This window comes from Musa acuminata, chromosome BXJ1-5 (assembly GCF_036884655.1).
Source record: "Musa acuminata AAA Group cultivar baxijiao chromosome BXJ1-5, Cavendish_Baxijiao_AAA, whole genome shotgun sequence".
Taxonomy (NCBI): Eukaryota; Viridiplantae; Streptophyta; class Magnoliopsida; order Zingiberales; family Musaceae; genus Musa; species Musa acuminata.
Window position 1 is genome coordinate 4,635,296 of NC_088331.1, and position 15,422 is coordinate 4,650,717.

The 15,422-nt window shown below is 37.6% G+C and overlaps 2 protein-coding genes across 2 annotated transcripts; one reads left to right on the top strand and one right to left on the bottom strand.

The window, feature by feature from the left end:
• Nucleotides 1-3,751: 3,751 nt before the first annotated feature.
• On the bottom strand, nt 3,752-6,139 carry LOC135673179 (uncharacterized). The gene has a single exon (XM_065181974.1). It carries the CDS (start codon nt 6,122-6,124, stop codon nt 3,965-3,967), a length of 2,160 nt encoding a protein of 719 aa, XP_065038046.1. The 5' UTR covers nt 6,125-6,139; the 3' UTR covers nt 3,752-3,964.
• A 5,429-nt stretch (nt 6,140-11,568) lies between these two features.
• On the top strand, nt 11,569-15,212 carry LOC135675080 (plant cysteine oxidase 2-like). Its single transcript, XM_065185349.1, has 6 exons — nt 11,569-11,803; nt 12,004-12,387; nt 13,676-13,794; nt 13,893-14,052; nt 14,150-14,242; nt 14,895-15,212. The coding sequence occupies exons 1-6, from the start codon at nt 11,569-11,571 to the stop codon at nt 15,014-15,016; spliced, it is 1,113 nt and encodes a 370-aa protein (XP_065041421.1). The 3' UTR covers nt 15,017-15,212.
• The last annotated feature ends 210 nt before the right edge of the window (nt 15,213-15,422 follow it).

The following is a 15,422-nucleotide window of genomic DNA, read 5'->3' on the forward strand; positions in this document are numbered from 1 at the left end:
ACGTATTCTCATAATTAAATTTATAAACAACATATAAAAGATATGCATCTTTGAGGTAATATTTTATAACATAAAGTATTTGAAAGGATATATTCTTATGATTAAATTTATAAGCAACATATAAAAGATATGTATGTTTGAGTAGATATTACAATTAATATTTTTACTTATGTAATTAAAGTTATTTGTTTCTTCTATTCTATTCATATTTATATATGTATATATTATGGTTGAACATGATAATAGATAAATTATAAAAGTTATTTTGAACTATATTAGGAATGACTAATAATATTATGATATATAGAATGAAGTATGATATTAATGACATACAACCGTTATAACTTATATTGTAATTAGATTTAACATAGTATTATTATATTTATTTAGATTTATTGGTATGTTTTATAAAATTCAAGTGCATGTGTATAATATTTTTCAAAGTTTCATAATCCGATTAAATAAATTTATTATTAAATAAATATTTTTATTTTATTTATTTTATTTTAAATTTATTTTATGTCTTATCAATTAATGGGCTAAGTGAGAAAATATTAAATTATATGACCTTTTACCTAATTATGTAAGATATATTATAAATTTGATTGAATTCTGATTATAATAATTAATCAATAGAAATGAAATTCACTTATGATAAGATTTATTAGGAGATGATTCTGATGAGAGGAATTTCTTAAGATTATTTATTATGATCCTAAAAAGAGGGAGTTCACTTATCATAATTATTAATTATGATAGAATTTTTTAAAAGATAATCTTGATGAGAGAAACTCTTTTAATTATTTATTTTAGACTCTTTGTTTTTATCTATAAATAGATAGAACCTCATAGGACTCAATATATGATATTAAATTATATGTTGAAAGGTTATAGATATTTTGTTATCTAGATAGGAAAAAGAAACGGAGGACAAGAACCTACTTCTTATTATATATTAGAATCATTGCTTCATTCGGATCAAACGGATTTACATATCAAATAAAAGTTTTATGAATTACAACAAAATGTAATCTTGATCTATCTTAATTTGATTTTAATTCTGATGTTAATTTTTTTTCTTCATATAATAGAAACATAATTATAATATTTATATTTACAATAAAAGAATCATTGTAGATAAACTAAATTTTTGAATCTTAAAAGTTGCATGCTCGAAAATTCAATCTTTTCTTTACTGCATCTTTTTCAGCTAGCACAGTATAATCAATGGTATTCAACTGCCTTTTCTCAAGAAAATGATATATTGTATCAGTCTCTCACTGCAATAGCAGAAAAGAAAAAGATAATATTACTTTCATTGTTAATGAATGCTACGTCAACGATGCATTATAATAACCATGGAAAGGAAAAAGTATGCTACTTCCGTGATGCATTATAATTTGCTGGCATTCCGCTGAGTTTGTTGCAAATGGATTCCATTGCCACGTAATTTGCTGCAATGCCCACTTGATGAAAACCCGAACCAACAGAATCTGATTCTATATGTATCAATTTGACACAATTTTGTATCACAATCTTCATAATAGAGAACGCCCTTTTCATCAACACACATATGTCTAGCAAAGTGGAACCCATTGAACCTCCTGCAGCACAGGGAAATGACAGGTTTGTAATGTTTTAAGCTGGCAAAGCATCACGGTTAGCATGATCATGATATCTTGGACAAGGAGAAGCCGAGAAAGCAGAATCAACAGAAACTACTGTATGTTAATATGTTTGAGCACAGGAAAATGATTAATATGTACTGCCCCTAAATGGATGGCAACAAAGGTTCATTAAATATACAAAATCATGATCTGAGACAGATTAGTTATTTTGATTGCATTGCAGTAAAAAAATAAAATGCAATCAATCACATCCACATAAATATGCAATCAACAAGAGCTACATAAAATGCCATACCCTGAGACAACAACTCATATATCAACAAGATCACATCGTGCATCATCAACTTCTGAAAAACAAATGTAGCAATTATTCACAAATATTTTTTAAACACACATCTAAAACCAATAATCAAGTTACTTCACTAAGCATTAGTTTCAATCATTCTTCTAAATCCAGGACCGGTTCGCACGTGAAGTCAGACCTTGAAGGAACAATAACACAATATTAAGACATGTTCTGAAGAACAAAGAGCACTTGCAAATATCATGAATCCAAGTAATTCATATCATTGATGATATTGATTAAATATAAATAGACTTATATAAACCAAATATTCATATTACATATTATCAGTACGAAAGATCACAAAAGAATAGGCTGATGCATGGATTACAGCGATATAGACCATTCCTTCCTATACACCAGCATGCATGAATGTAAGTTCTAGTCAACAGTGAACAGTGAGTCGTATGTATTTGTCCAAACATGCATTAGCCGATATATTATGTAACTGCAACCACCATTCATCATTACTGTTAATCATGCATCATTCTTGCATTATGCATGCTAAATCATCTATCATTGATCCACAAGCCAGCTAGTTCCACTTGATTCTCTTTCCTACCTTCAACTTAGAATCTGACACAAAGGAAAAATCTTTTATTAGCATCATCAGCTCATTCATATATCTGTCAATTGCAATATGAAAAATAAAAGCAGAAGAACTATAAAACAAGAGTATAATAAAAAGAAACATTGAACATGAAATTGTTTAAATCCTATACCTGTTAGACAACTGGACCTCCAAAGGCTTAAAACAGGGCTCAGGATATGACAAGATAAAGATTGTAGCAGTCTTTCTTCACAAAAACTGTATCCAAATAAAACTGCATGTTTTTGTATATGATAAATTTATTAAACACAAACACAACCAAAGGGCACCCCAGCACTTACATAAAATAGAAAATTCCTAAACTCCCTGAGGAACACAGATAATTTTAAGAAACCAAACTAACCATGATTTAGTTCATTCTAGCCTATTTGCTCTGGTTGATACAGATCTTGTATTCAAGATCTTCTATGATCAAGAACATTTCGTTTGATCATTATAGTGTAAACATATACTCCAATTCTCAAACCATGAGTGAAATGATCATTCTGAGAAACCAAGAAAATGATACTTGACTTTCTAGAAGAGAATTACTTCAACCACCAATACAACACGTCTCATATTTCCAAAAACTGAATTATATGAACATTGACAATTTGTAGAATATCTCGCCCGGGCTAGAAAATCCAATTGATCCATTCATAACTATTGAGCTAGTTGTAGTTGAAGATGTTAGGGTGAATGCTTCACAAACAAAGCATGTCAATCTGAAGTAGGTAGATGTGTCTGCATCTTCGACATAGAACGGATGACCATAAGCCTGCTCAGATTCAACCTTTGGAAAAGACAAAAAAACAAGTTGATGCTGCCCATTCACTTCAGCAGCTACTTCTCTATTATTCACATTGAGCATGAAAATTAACTGAGTACAAAACCTGTGAATATCTTGCCTATTCCACAAAGCTTTACATTTGACCATAAAGCTCCGTAAGGTTTATCATTCAAGTTTAAGCATGTTAGAGCAGTAATGCTTTCTGTACTTAATAGTTCCTCCAAAGTTCAGCCAGCATCAATATTCAAGATCTCATCAGTGAGCATTTACAGGCTGGCATTCTCATTGTGGAATTCCTTTTGCATAAGGTAGATTGACAGCGAACTTAAAACATTAAAATTTCTGATACAAGAGAAATTTGCATGATAAATTGTGAAAAGACATCATCAACAGCTCAGACATAATAATTAACATTTATCGACTGATCAATAACCAGGAAATCCAGAAAATTCCACAAATTTCCATAGAAAAGTAGATGTCGTAATAAGCATGACTAAGGACTTTGCTCCATGGTGCTTTATCTAATGCCGAATCTGCTATCTCAACAAATGTACCTAGAGAAGCAAACAGGAAACAAAGATGTCCATAAACTATTACAACTAATAGAGTCACACTCAGAACTGTTTTCTCTTGCTTTTAAAAATCTTGTCCCTATTTCCATGGAAATAACAGAAACCAAAAAGAAGCACACCAAACAGGGAAACTGATGCCCATGGGAATGGTGGATCACTGAAGCAAGTAATTGAAGCCTCCAATTTTTGTGATGCCTCATAAGCTAAAGTGTGTATAGCATATAGATCATGATCTGAAGACCTCAGGAAGTGCATAGCTTTCTCAAAATCAAAGTGGGAAACGGCAGAAACCACCTTCTCAAGCTTGTAGTTGAGCAAATTCCACCTCTGAACAAACTCAACATGCTTATTTTCCTTTAAAAGCTTCTTAACTCCACCATGTGCGGCCATAGATTGCAATATGTCAATGGCACTTGTAATTGTATAGTTCAATGTAATAAGCAGAACATTCCTCCGTGCTGCATCTCTCTGAACAAAGGACAGAGACAGAGTGTCAGAGAAGGGTCCGAATGGAGTTTGACCCACACTCCAGGTGTAATCAACCAGAGCACCGTTATGCTGTGGGCTCCATGACAAGTGGATTGGTGAGACACCCCACATGCTCTGAAGCACGGAACCAATAATCGGACGGTCTAGGTTTCGAGTCTGTGTAATCATGTGCCGGCCATTGCAGTTGTAGTCACTAACCGTCTGTGAGCTCCTAGTCCTCACAGCAATCACCATGTTTCTGAATGCAATGGCCTGGTGACACCGGTCAAGCAAGATAAGCTTGTCATATTCCAAATCGAATACATATACTGGAAGGACCTTGCCATAGTCCTCTTCAGGAATTGCCGCAGCTTGGTGTACCTCTTCCACTGAGTCTGATAGTATCTGATGCAAGCTCTTTGAGTCTAAATATTCATTAACAATTAACGTGTAATTCTCAAAAAGGAAACGGGAGGTGTATGAATTCATTGATCGGGCAATGGCAAAAGAGCAAATTGGGCATTCTGAGAATTTTATGCTGTATGATTTGAACACCAAAGATTGTTCATTATAAGCAAGCTCGCTTTCTTGCAGCGTCTGTTTGATGAAATTCCAGTCAAGTCCAGAGGAATCCGGATGAGGTCCATGAAGGTGGATGAACTGAATTAGGAGAGAATTCTCGTAGAAGACAGGGATTCTGAGGGAAGGAACCAGAAGGGATTGGTAGGCGCTGAGGACCACAGAGGTGAGATCCGAAAGGAGGGCTCCTTCTGACCTCGGTCGCCCATGGAGTGAGGCGAGAGGATGGAACTCACCTCGGGGGATCACACCCTCACCGGAGATCGCCGGGCCATATTCCACTGGTCCTGCGGCAAGGTCGATCCACACATACCGATCTTTACCAGTCCACAGAGTCCCCATACACTTTGTGAAGGCCAGCGAGGCATCCTTGGAATCAAGGGAATAGGCATAGGGTTTGGCTTGAGATCCAAGATTCAGCAAATAGACATAGAACCCCGGGGCCGAATTCGAGCTCTCCTTCTGGAAATCCTGCTGGATAATGCGATCGACCGATGTGTACGGCACAGAAAGGAGGGCAGAAAGATAAAGCGGCGATGGGGAGGCCTCAAGGTGGGAACGGATGGCGTCGGATATCTGCGATCCGAGGAGCGAGAGGGCGGTGTCAAGGTGCAGGGTGTGTCGGACGGCGAGGTTGTGTGTGGTGGCGCCGATGACGTGGAAGCGGTCGGAGGTGAGGGCGGCGGCCGCGGCGAAGGACCGGAGGAGGCCGGGGGCCGCGGAGGAGAAGTCACCCACAAGCTTCACGTATACCGGGACGGAGATATGGAAAGAGAGGAGCTGGGAGACAAGGGCAGGGTAGTCGGCGGGGGGGAGGTTCGCGGCAAGCGACAGCTTGACGGCCGCGGGAAGGGCAGAGAAGGAATCATTTGCGGCAGAGGGGTCGCGGCGGGCCTCGCCAGCGAGGAAGGTGTCGAGGCCGAGGGCCGCGGCCTTAGCCGCCGGCGGGGCCGCGAGGGAGACGAGGGCAATCAAGAAGAGGACCGGGACCACGGTTTTGGACATCGTCAGAAGCGAAAAGAAGAAGGGATCCCGGATCTGCGAGCTCGGCTCGGAGGCCGAACACGACGGAGGATGAGGGTTTAACTGGAAACGGTTATAGGATTCAGACAGACGGAGACGTAAGAATACCGTGACACGGACGAGTTGGGTCATGACTCGGACCGGACAGAAACAAACATGGGTCTTTCTACTGTGTAGAAAGAGTATGAGGTGGGTTGGGAAAGAACAAGGACGTAAAGGAACTAAAGAAAACCATGACTCGGACGAGTTGAGGTCATTGACCCGGGCCGGTGTTCTCTACCTTATAAATTTACTACCGAGACTGTGTATGGTCAGCTGCGATGGGACTTCTCGATTCCAATCGATTACGACCTCGGGCTTGCGGCGACGCCGACGACCACTACAGTCTCTGTCGATGTGAAACCCCCGCGGACCTTGAGGTGCGCTTCTCCGCTACTGAGTTCGGCACTTTCTTCTGGAATGCTGGGTGAGGCTCGTTCTCAGCTCAACCTCTCATATTCCTTCTCGTTGCAGATTTCTCATCAAAACATTGCATTCTTTTACTTTCTGCATCGTCCTATTATGTGCTTTTACGGGAACGCTTTGTCACTAGGTGCAGGAAGAATTTCTTCCTCGAAATTTCGAATTTGCTCCTACATTTGAGTGGTATAATCTTTGATCTCGAAAAACTGGGGTTAGAACTCGCGGGTAGTGATTTCGCAAGCATTTGTTTGGTGGTTCTAACGAGGATCGAGATATCCCCTAAAATTTGTGCTTGAAATCGATATTATGTTGTCGCACGAATGATGATCACATCCATTTTGTTCATTCATTACACGGGTGTTAATAATCACCCCCCAACTTTTTCCCCAATAAAATGGAAAAAGAACTGGGTAGACAGCCAATACAAATTCTAGTACTAAAATTTATCTCATTAATTTTATTATTGTTTCGCAACATTATACAGTTTCCTTGACCATCAGGTGACATGTATAGTACAGAGGCTACAAGTTTAATACTGAGGTCATCATCAAAATCTCATCTTCCAGTGAAGCAATAAAAATTTGTTGATATTTAATAGAAAATGCTCATTCATAAAGACAATGTTGCACATACTTGCTTCTTTGCTGCCTCTTGATGTGTTGAAATTATCAAGGTCTTAAAGTTAAAAGAAATGCATCTCTGTGGCTCTCATCATACATGAAGAAACTTAGAACATACAATTGTATTTGTTTTTCCATCTGCAAATCATCACATACATGCTCAAGCCATAAGCAAAGCATGTTACCATTAGTGAATGTGATAAATATGTATATGAACTTAGGGTACAATCATAAGCATAAAAAATGTATTTCAATTTGGCATATGCTTATCCTAAATAATAGAATCAGTCTTACGTTTTCAAGATAGAACCATATTTGTATTTAATGATGTCATATACAAATTCATGATGAATTAAGCAAAAATTCATGTTAGACATTTGGGTGAATCAGTTACCAAATCATCAAATATATTGTATTGTGATTTTTTGGGGTGATGATAAAGATATTCACAGCTCATATATGTTTTTCCCAATGCATTTTGTTATGTATCCAGAAATGCAATTGCTCAATCCTTTAGGCACCCAAATCAATGTTTGGTTCAATATGTATTATTTCAAGTAGGCAAGAACAAGAAATATGACCAGTTTAGTTTCACTATAACCATGTATTGATAAAATGTTTTGTGGAATTCTTGCTTTTGTGAAGAAATGTTAAGAAAAGATTCTACAATCTTTCTGTGTTAATTTTGCAACAGAAGCATTTAATTGTTTTCATTTCCTTCTTTAAAGACATCAAAAAACAAATGCAATCTGAATTTTCAAGACAAGATTATCAGCTTTAGTGGAAATCTTCATTTGAATAGATAAATTTGTCTTTCATTTTTGAATTAAATAGATCATTTTTTCCAACAAGTTTATTTTGCATGTGCTTAGCAACTTGTGTAAGTAGGTTTACCATTACTTGTCTTTCCTTGAACATCATAAGGCCTAGTTTGTGTATGTTATCATTGGATTTCTCTTACCTTGAAATCTTTTATGTCTAATATATCCATTTTATTATATCTCTTGAGGAGAAGAGAGTCTATCTTTGTAATCAAATTCTCAATTTTAAGCCATGATTATTTCAAGTTGAGTGATGTTATTTTTATCAATAAATTAAAAAAAATAAAGATTAAATAATATAAAAATTAAAAAATTATTTTGTGGATGGCTCATCTCCTCTTATTTAAGGGAAAGTATTTCTTTCTTTCTTTCTTCACCAATGAGGAATGAGGAGTTGTATCCTGTCTCTATAGAAAAATAAATATTTTCTTCTATGTGTTTAAAATTTTATATATTTGGATTTGGATTAAAATATGGTGTAATTATTATGTTATGTATAGTTTTCTAAAGTTTTTATCTTGCATGTATGATGCTAGTTGTAATACTTAATTTGTATTAGATTTATACAATAGTTGATTCAAAATATTATTTCCTCTCTTATGCAATCTCATCTTTCTAATCTATTACTACTTATTATGTTGTAATGACTCAATATTAATGATTAAATATTTTAATTATAATTTCATTATGCTTCAATTCAAAATTGAGAGAATTAATTAAAATTTAGGTTGAAATCAACACGTATACTAGGCTTAGCCCATAGACTAAGACCAGCCAACAGACTAGGCCCAATCAGTAGGCCAAGCCACAACCCACAGGCTAGCTCAGCCTAGTCCAACATGGGTAGTTCTGTGTAGTGCACATGATTAGTCCATGGACTATAGGTTGGTCTAGCCTAATATAGTGCATGCACTGTTATGTGTAATGCATATGACCAATATATAGGCGGGCCCAACTTAGCTCAACACTATGCAATCTAGGCTATTGTCCTTTCTTTGTTTGATTTGAGCTTAAACATTAATTGAACCAAATCAGATTTAATCAATTTAGATCGATTAAAAGTGATTTCGAACTGATTTGACTTGTTCAAGTCAATCTAACTTGAATTGAACTCAATTTAGTTCGAATTAAATCGGTTTAGGATGATTCCAAATCAATTAAATCAAGATTAGAGTTTGGTTCAGTTACATTCTAGTTAAATCGAGTTCAATTGGATCGATTGAACTATGATTAAAGTTAATTGAGGGCTAATTGATATTATTTGACAAAATAATATCATCTTAATTAATTAATTTAATTTTTTTAAAAATAAAATTATTATCAAACCTAATTAATAATACTAAAATTTATGCGTAATAAAAATATAAATATATTCAAATAAATAGAATCAGGAAGAGGGAGGAGGAAGAGAGGCTGGGATGCTGCAATGAAGGGGGAAGTCAAGAAGAGGGCGGAAGAAGAGAGGGAGTGTGCAATGGGAAGAGGAGGAGAAAGAGAGAAGAATATCAAGGAATTGTCGTCGCTGTTCACTGTTCGTTGTTTATAGCCATCGATCACCGGAGGAATCGTCGTTTGCCGATGGTGAGAGGAGGATCGATGAAGACAAAGTCAAACAGCCATTGCGGACACGAGGAGGAATTGTTACTGTTGAATGAGAAGATGTTTCATTTGATTTAATTGAACTAAATGGTTTTTAATTGAATCGTAATTGATTCGATCAACATCCAGTCTAATTTGAATAATGAAAGCTTGGTCTGTCCAGTGTTGGATCTAGCATCTTAGCCCATGTATTAATGAGCTGGGTAAAGGGTGAGGAGTGCTGGATCCGTCATCATCCTATATTTATATGGATAATATGAAATACCTCTCATCCCAGTCTTGCTTGAGATATTGAAAGTTTGAGCTTTCAACCAAGAAAGAATTCCATAAGACTAATTTATCATCGTTGCTGAATGTTGAAGATCATTACTTGTGCCCTGCTGGTGGGAGAGTGTGGTTTGCTTCTAAATGAACATTGATTTTTCTGTATCATCTGCTAAGTTCTAACTCGCAGAGCTTTCTCATGCTTGTAGCTGTCTAATACATGTTATTGGGCATCCATTCATTTTATTCAATATCTGATATCTGAAGCATCCCATCTGTTTCAGTGAAGTGGCTTTATGTCATGCTGATGCTTCTTGTTCTTGGTAAAGGTTCTAGTCTTCTTTTTTTTTTGTCTTTTCCTTTCTTTCTAACTTATGTTCATAAAATTTGTTGTGCAGTGTTTAATGACATAAAATACCTATTCCCTAAAAATGCCTGCCATAAGATTGCTCCTGTGTAGTTCCTAATTAAATATAAACCCTGAAGAGAAATTTAATCGGAAGTTGCATGATCTATGATGATATGGACTTTTGCCCATGTTGTGATGCTCTCACTTTATCCATCCATAATCCATGTCGATATATATTGGTTGGGCCCAGCCCCTCAATAGTTGGGTGGAGAGGCCTGAATGGACTCCTAAAAATGGAGAAAATCCATTCTTATTCCTCTGAGGCATGCTACATGTTGCTTCCATTATAGGAAAAAATTATACTCTCATTTTTCAGCATCCCACAACACCTGTCAATTTCATTCCAGACAAATTACAAGCTCTTTTTTGTCATCAGTATGGCTTGTTCCTGTGAACAATGTCCACTATGAATCAACAAACAAATTTGGTTTTCTTTCCTTGTTTTTCATTTTTTGTTTAATCTTAGAGTAGTAACTTTGAGATGCAGAATGTAATGGAGTTGGTCACATACTTATCATCATCCCACATTAATATATGATTGAAACTAGTTTGGCCACCCACTGTTTTCAATGGACATCCATAGTATCAACCAGGAGGACTACTGAGTTGTATTGCATAAATGATTAAACACTAGGTTTACTGAATCCCAGGAAACCTTTATTATCCACTGGGCAAACAAATGCCAAAGTTTAAGGGACATAAGTGCCAACTTTTGTCTCCTTTGTTCATGTGTAGCAGGTAAGTGGCTCTTTATGCAGTTAATATTTGGAGAGTTTTGTCTTTGTAGACTTCCATCAGCCAATTCTAAACATCTGACAAACAATGAGTAATTTCTTCTTCTATTTTTCCCCTTTCCTTTATACTTATTTATTCATGTCTTACATTGCAGCAGCTTAAAAGCAGCCTTGTGACTACTCACTGGAGAATTCTAATGATAGCATAAGGACAAGCAGGCACGAGGACTAGGAATCAGGAGATAGTGAGACTTGAGGGATCTTGGCTTGCATGTGCTGTAACTTGCAACATGCATCTTTATTTATTGGGATACATCTCTCTACTCAATAAATGAAAAAGACTTGCTACTGATGTGCAGATAACACAAAACATTTGCAGTGGAATCTAACATACTGTTAGCATCAGGTATGAAAAAGGGCATGCACACATGCATGTGATCTACACATTGATTATAGACACCTTTAACTTGCATGACAATACACGAACAGGGGAACATGGAACATATGAACACCTTTAACTTGCATGACAACATTGGACAGGTAATATCTTTCCATCAGTATTGTTGACTAAAATATCAAGGTGCTGCTTGCAGGTGGATGGCAGCCCACCTCATGTGTAGATGCCAAAAAAATGAGATCAAAACCTGGAAGGAGGAAGGAGGTCACGATGGGGCCAGAGATATACGTCATTCTCCAAAGGCAGTTTGAGTGTCGCCCACAGGAAACTGCCCTCCCTCCTTTGCTTTGCCCATGGTTTCCCGTCCACACCAAGTTGTACTTTCTTCCTTCTGCCAATACGATCCTCCCTCTTGGACACCATCCACCTTCCCCTCCATGTCCATTCCCATCACCATTGCCATTTCCTCCTCTTTGGGAGGCAGCCCCACTTCAGCGAATTGACTGTGATACAGTATATATAGCCTGCAAGATCTCTTCCCATATAATATATATTGCAGACTGTGTTTCACATAATGGGATCCGTCTCCTCCTGCCTTTCTTCCCTCTTGCTTTCCTCTCTTCCAATGGAGTGAGTCCTTCTCCCCTGTGCCACCATAAAAATTACCATAAAAATCCAATCTTTCGTTCAACATTCTATCGGCAGGTGGTCAAAGCCTCATATTTTTATCCGCTTTTGCTGCGGCAAGAGCTGAGCGCTTTGCGAGTTCCTTCGTTCTCACTGCGTTGGCTGGTTTGGTGGAGGGGTTTGTGGATTGGTCTTCGTTCTCTGCTTCGAGAACTTCCGTGACGAGGCTGGAGGGGAAGCTGGCGGAGCAGAAGAAGCCGGAGGCGTCAGCGCCCGCCGGGAAATTCGCATCGGGGAAGAGGCTGCAGGCGGCCAACAAGAGCAGAAGGAAGCAGAAGAAGCCTGGGCAGATGCCGTCCGTCGTGCAGAGGCTGTTCGAGACGTGCAAGGAGGTCTTCGCGGAAGGAGGGGACGGGATCATCCCCTCGCTGGAGGATGTCAATCGTCTTCGGTCCGTTTTGGGTATGTGGTTCGTCGACACCGCTTGCTTGTTGCAATCATAAGATGGTACTCTTTAGCACTGATGCATGTGGTGTAGTTTTGGTTTCTGAGCATTGCAAGAATGTGTAGTTTTAGATGTTTAGCTACGTTATGGTTGCTTCTTTCTCTTGTCGGCATCAAACCATTTGGTTGATACTAATACGGTAAATGCTCGCTTGAGTGCATCCTTGTATTTGAGTGCTTAACTAGGATGGTTTCCCGCTTCAAGACTTACTGTTGTCAGCTTGCATTTCTTTATACCTGGTGATTGTTTTTCTTGTGTTATCTGTGCATCCTGCTTGTATGGTAATGCAGTGTAAGCTTCATATAGCTGATGCTTCTGAACCTTGTTTGCAAGACCATTTATGTGATTGGCTATAGACGGATTGTAGCATGTAAATTGTTGTCTTTTATTACACTCATGTACGCGATAACATATAAGTAATTATGTACATGATGGTATCAAGCAAATCAGCTAGGCCTTTGAGCATTGCAGTTGGCCTTTTGCATATGTGGAGAATTTACTGAAACGTAGACAATTGGAAGGATAATATTGGATTAAGGCTGACCTTCTTGTTGGATTGTGTTGCTTGTTGTCGATGTAAAAGATTTGTCTGTTGAACTGCCCATGTCAAATTTGAGACAAGTCCTAGATTCTAAATTTAATTTTTGTTGGGGTCTCATATATTTGGTGAAAAGGTGCTAAGTGACACCTTTATAGATTTTGCCAACTTCATTTTTGGTGTCAATACACACAGAACCTCAGAATGAAGATATTGGTATGATACAATTTAGGTTGACTGCTTATGTCAACATATGGTCATGGAGCACAGATGAAGGAATGTGCTATGAATCCACATGCACGTGACTTGCATAGCAGCAGGGCCAAGGGTACAAGAAGATTTTTTTTTCTGCCATGCATAGTGATTGTTGATTGGTTGCATGTGTTTTTAAGACCATGCTCTCTTTATGAAATGTTTCAATGACAGAAAATGGGATAGACCATTATACAATATGTCCATTATATCTTTGAAGTTTCTGGGCACATTTACAGCTCAGCTTTTTTGTGCTTTACCCATTTTGATGGCATCCTTGGCTTCTTATGTTAGATTAGATTCTTTTTAAAGATGGCCCGACAAACCTTGTCTCTTTTTGGCGGGTTTATATGGTAGAAACTTTAGGAACTACTTCCATATCTATATGATTTTTACATATCTTAATGGAATTTTCTGTCTCTTTTCTGATGGCTGTAATCGTGTTCTACTTGCAGATAATGTAGGCCCCTCAGATGTTGGCCTTACTCAGAATATGCCATATTTTCAAAACAGTTCATCTGCAGGAACTCTGTCGGTTACATACTTGCACATTTACGAGTGCCACAAGTTCTCGGTACTTGAGGATCCTATTTCAGTCAATTTATGAGTGATATCTGAAAATAAGTTGATTCTTCAACTGTTTAACCCTGTTTGTCACATGCAAACATGCAGATAGGCATCTTCTGTTTGCCTCCATCAGGTGTCATTCCTCTTCACAATCATCCAGGGATGACTGTGTTCAGCAAGCTTCTTTTCGGTTCCATGCACATCAAATCATATGATTGGGTTAATGTGCCTCAGAACTCTGATGAGATTGTCAATTCCTTGCACTGTAAGTTCCAGAGGCACACACATGTACTAGGAGAACAGATTTTAGTGTTGCCTTATTCTTCTTTTTTACCCTTGATCTCTTTCTTCTTCTATGGCAGATCAACATCCAGGATTGCGATTGGCAAAGGTAAAGACTGATGCCATCTTTACAGCGCCTTGCAAGGCCTCTGTGCTTTATCCAGAAGATGGAGGTAACATGCACTGTTTCACTGCAAGAACATCTTGTGCGGTGCTGGATGTCCTGGGGCCACCTTATTCAGATCCTGATCGGGGAAGGGACTGCACATATTTTAACAATCTTCCATTCGATAGTTTTTCTGGTACATCGTGCAGAATGTTCTGTTTGACTTGTTCAGTTCTTACTAATATTTGCTGTTCTGGTATCGTAAACCTCTTCTTGAAGAAGAGGAAGCCAACCACTAGGCTAAGGTCTGGTTGGTTGTTGGCCTCAAAATGTGATTGCTCACAGATATGCATGTACAATCCCTAGTTCATGGTGCCTCAGTCATCAAGCTTGTCAGTGATTAACCATACTAGATTTGTGTTTTAACTATCGGCAAAAATCTCTTGCTATGTCAATCTGTCAAGAAAACAGTGTGCCTTGCTGGGTTAATTTACATGGGAAGTCAGCATGGTATAGTAGAAAAGCTTTCCAGTACATATTTGATCATCTAAACTTGATGTTAGTGTCATTTTCACCAATCAAACAAAATTCTACATTTTGTTTTGTATAAATTTCCATAACTTCAGAAATTTGTGTTTCCTCCTATTATATGAATGCTTGTATGATTAAGCATGATCAGTAAACATCTTTGTTATACTATCCAACTTGTTCTATTTCAGGAGATGGGAAGTTGGCAGCTGATGAGGATGAGGTGTATGCTTGGCTTGAAGAGAGGAAGAAACCTGATGACTTCTTAGTAGTTGGGGCAAGATATAGCGGCCCAAGAATTATGGAACGATGATGACAGCTGAAATGATGCTGCAGTCTTGCTGCTAGAAGGAAAGATGCTGTTAGTGTGTGTAGATACAGAATCCTGACATCAGAGAGGTCTGCTTATGCTACAATAGATCTTTGATGTGCCCATTACTTGAATCTGTAATCATTTCTGGAAGAGAACATTTCATACTAGTTTGCTTCAATAAATTTGATTTTGAGAATTTTGGTGGAAGAACTCTGTAATGTTGCATCTGAAATGCTTAATGTTAATTTCTCTCAGTCATGTTGGTTGTATTATAATAATAATAATAATTATTATTATTATTATTATATAAGTGAATGATGGTATAGGAGGTCTACCTCATATTCGAACACCATATTAGGGCCATACGGCCCAAAAAAAGCCCAAAGGCCCAATCGACTTTACTAGT